The 3,717-nt window shown below is 61.6% G+C and overlaps 1 protein-coding gene across 1 annotated transcript in view; it reads right to left on the bottom strand.

Annotated features, from left to right (window-relative positions):
• Nucleotides 1–1,693: 1,693 nt before the first annotated feature.
• Nucleotides 1,694–3,717, bottom strand: part of MAF1 (MAF1 homolog, negative regulator of RNA polymerase III) — a 17,241-nt gene continuing 15,217 nt past the window's right edge. Inside the window, exons 5-7 of the mRNA XM_015420024.1 lie at nt 3,565–3,684; nt 3,360–3,479; nt 1,694–2,939 (exon numbers count right to left, since the gene is read on the bottom strand). Coding sequence (XP_015275510.1) covers nt 2,918–2,939; nt 3,360–3,479; nt 3,565–3,684 — 262 coding nt within the window. The 3' untranslated portion in view covers nt 1,694–2,917. The remainder of the gene's footprint in view (nt 2,940–3,359; nt 3,480–3,564; nt 3,685–3,717) is intronic.

Here is a 3,717-nt window from a genome sequence, read left to right as displayed (position 1 = left end):
GGAGGCTGGACAGCCATCTTTCAGGTATGAGGTAGGGCTATTATCTTTCGGCTCTGCTCCTGCAGTGTGGGGGGTTGGACTAGATGACCTGCAAGGTCCCTTCCGACTCTAACACTCTGTGACCTCTGAAGGGAAGGCAGCTGTCTCTGTTCTCTCCCCAGAGCGCTCAGGCAGTCCTCCGCGTCTTTCTGTAGGCAGCGCTCCGGACCACCGGCAGGCTGCAGCCCAATGGGAGAAACTGGGCCCAGGAAGGATCTCCTCTGCTGCAGTTCCTGAAAACTTCCTCGTCCACTCCACACGCCGCCTTGGGAAGACTGACCACCTGCATCACCATCCCACAGACACCCAGAACAGGCCACCCACAAGTCGGCCAAAGGGCAACACCCCCCTCCTGGCCGGGCCTCCTGCTCTTCCATATTTGGGGACCAGTCTGAGCCAGAGAGGGGGCAGGTGCCCCAAGAAAGCCACCTGCCCCATCCCCCCCCTGCATGGATTCACATATTGGGGGAGGCAGTATAAGAACATGAGAGAAGCCCATGTTGGATCAGGCCAGTGCCCCATCCAGTCCGACACTGTCACACAGTGGCCAAAAATACCGGGTGCCATCAGGAGGTCCAGCAGTGGGGCCAGGACACCAGACGCCCTCCCACTGCTGCCCCCCCCAGCACCAAGAAGACAGAGCATCCCTTGCCCCAGAGTCCCTATCTATACCTTGTGGCTAATAGCCACTGATGGACCTCTGCTCCATATGCTTATCTAATTCCCTTTTGAAGCCGTCCATGCTTGTAGCCGCCACCACTTCCTGTGGCAGTGAATTCCAAGTGTTAATCACTCTTTGGGTGAAGAAGTACTTCCTTTTATCCGTTCTAACCCGACCGCTCAGCAATTTCATGGAGTGCCCACGAGTTCTTGTATTGTGAGAAAGGGAGAAAAGTACCTCTTTCTCTACCTGCTCTTTCCCATGCATAATCTTATAAAATCATGTCACCCCTCAGTCGTTGTTTCTCCCAGCTAAAGAGCCCTAAGCGTTTTAACCTTTCTTCATCAAAGTGAAGGGCCTCCAGGAGGGAGGGCCCTGGAAGGACACCTCAAAAGTGCTGTGGGGCTCCATGGAGGTTGCTCCACTGCCTCAGCCCCACTCAAAGGGGGCAGGGACTGGCAGTAGCGCTTCCATGGCTGTATGCAGTGCGGCAGCTGCCTCTGCCACCTGCCTCGTGAACACATGACGCCGCCTTCTGCTGAATCAGACCCCCCTGGGCCCTTCACAGTCAGCACTGTCCACTGTCCACTCCCCTCCTGCCTGAAAGGTCTTTCCCATCCCCTCCTGCCTGCTCCCTTTTGACTGCAGGGGCTGGGGATTGAGCCTGGGGCCTTCTGCATGCCAAGCAGAGGCTCTGCCGCTGAGCCACAGCAACCCCCCCCCGCCCCGATGCTCCTGGGCGGCAGCTGCTGTAGGCCTCCCCGAACATGGGTTCAAACAAAGTCCAGGGGGGGTGGTCAGGCAGCTGTGCTGCTCCCACAGACAGCACTCACACAGCGTGCAAGCAGACACACTGGAAACCACAGAAAATTTTTATAGCTGCAACAGTAAACTGCTAGGCAACATCGTTAACACAAGAGAAAGCAAATGAGCACAGCGTGTGGGGGGGGGGGCAAAGAGCCCAAGTCCTGCGCTGCCTGAAAGGGGGGGAGGGGGAGGCACAGGGCAGGGGGAGGGAGGCCAAACGCCGGCTGTTCCGGGGGGGGGGGCGCTTTGGGCCCAGCTGCCCCTTTCCAGGCAGGCCAACTGCTCAAGCAGGGGAGGAGAGAGAAGCGACTGGTCCCTCTCTCCCCCCACCCCCAGGCCACGAGGAGTGTTCTGCCAGACAGGCCTGGCAGCAGCAGAAGCCTGAGTGACAGGGGACCATGCCTGAGCAAGAAGCACCGGGAAGCACGGAGTTGCTTCTGGGGGGGGGGGCAGCTCAAGAAGGGGGCCCTGCCCCACAGGCCTGCTGTGGCTGGGCAAGCGACCCCTCCCCTCTCCCCAGGCCAGAGGGAGAAATAAGGCTTCCCTTCCCCCCACTCACACTCCTTGGGAGGTATGAGCAGCACCCAGCAGAGGAGCTGGGCCCAGAGCAGGGAAGAGAAAGGGGCCATTTGCACACCACAGGAGGGAGGGAGGGAGGGAGGGAGGGAGGAGGCACAGAGCTGCCCCTTGGCAAAGGGGCACGAAGGCTCTGCCACGCTCCCCCGGGCCACAGAAGGGAGGCAAATGGGAAGGCCGGCTGAGCAGGGGGGGAGGGAGGGAAGGCCGGCCGGCCTCGGGGCTGCAGGCTCAGGGGGCGAGAATACAAAAATAAACTCTCCAGGCCTTCAGGGAAGCAAAGCGTCGCTGGCACACACCCAAGCCCAGCTCTCCGCAGGCCACCCTCGGCTCAAGAAGTCTCGGGTAAGTTGGGGGGGGGCAGACGTAGAGACCCCCCCCCATTAGTCCAGCTTCCACTTTTCATCCAACAACCTTCAGTGTCTGTTGCAGCCACAGGAAATGTAAAAAGGCGCTCGGAGCCGCCCAACGGACCACTGGAAACAGACGGACGATTCCCAGAGCCGACCTGGCCCAGGAGAGGCAGCTCTGGGGGGAGGGGAGGCCTGGGGCCCTGGGCCCTCCCCGCCACTGATGGGGGGGGCCACGCACAGAGTTCCTCAGTCACGGGCTGGAGCAGGAAGTGCTTGAGGAGGGGCCTGCCCTGCTCCGGAGGGAGGGTTTCCGCTGCAGCAGAGGGAGGAGACGGGACGGCCAGAGGGCCACCCGAGGCACCGACTGATCACGCAGCATCCGCAGGGTGGCCGGGTGGGCAGCCGGGGCAGGAGGACGCTGGGGTGGTGGCAGGGGGACTCCAGCGGAGGCACCATCCTTGGGACAGGCGGTCCTGGGCCGTCACATGCAGATCACTGGCTTCCTGGGGACAGAAGAAGCAGCGAAGAAGAGGAGAAGAGATTGGACTGATACCCCATGGCCCTTCACAACCCGAAGGAGTCTCAGAGCGGCTGACAAACTCCTGACCCTCCCCCTCCCCACCACAGGCACCCTCCTGTGAGGTAGGCGGAGCCGAGAGAGCTCTTGACAGAAACTGCCCTTGAGGGAACAGCTCTGAGAGAACCTGTCACTGACCCAAGGTCACACCAGCAGCTGCATGTGGAGGAGGAGTGGGGGATCAAACCCGTTTCTCCCAGATGAGAGTCCGCGCACTTCACCATGGCACCAGAAGCCAGAAGAGGCCCTCAGAGCCCCACCCTCTGGTCCGGTGGTCCTGGTCCGAGGAGAGCCAGGCTGGGGATCGGGCCCCCCCTGTACCCCCCAGCGGCGCTGAGCTGCTCACCGGCCCCCCTCCATGCTGCTTCCTTCCTGGTCGCAGGCCTCCACCGCCTCCTCCACCTCCTCCTCGCTCAGGTCCATGTCCAGCTCCTGGCCCGCCTCCAGGTGGGGGTACATGGAGCCACTGGGAAGAGAAAGCACCCGTCAGGACGAGGAAAGGGAGGAGCAGCCCCGCTCAGCCAGGGCCCCCGGCCAGGCCCACCTCTGACCTGATGGAGCGGCAGGTGAAGAAGACGATCCGCTTCAGCCGCTTGTTGTAGAAAAAGTAGTTGAAGGACCACAGGCTGCCCTCTTCGCCAAACGGGTCCGAGTCCAGGTCTGGGTTGTAGCTGCGGCACAGAAGGGGAATGAGCATTTGGGGG

This window comes from Gekko japonicus, unplaced genomic scaffold, assembly GCF_001447785.1.
Source record: "Gekko japonicus isolate JY-2015 unplaced genomic scaffold, Gekko_japonicus_V1.1 scaffold6373, whole genome shotgun sequence".
Lineage (NCBI taxonomy): Eukaryota > Metazoa > Chordata > Lepidosauria > Squamata > Gekkonidae > Gekko > Gekko japonicus.
The sequence above is the reverse complement of the archived record's forward strand: the minus strand, read 5'-3'. Positions and strand labels throughout refer to the sequence as shown.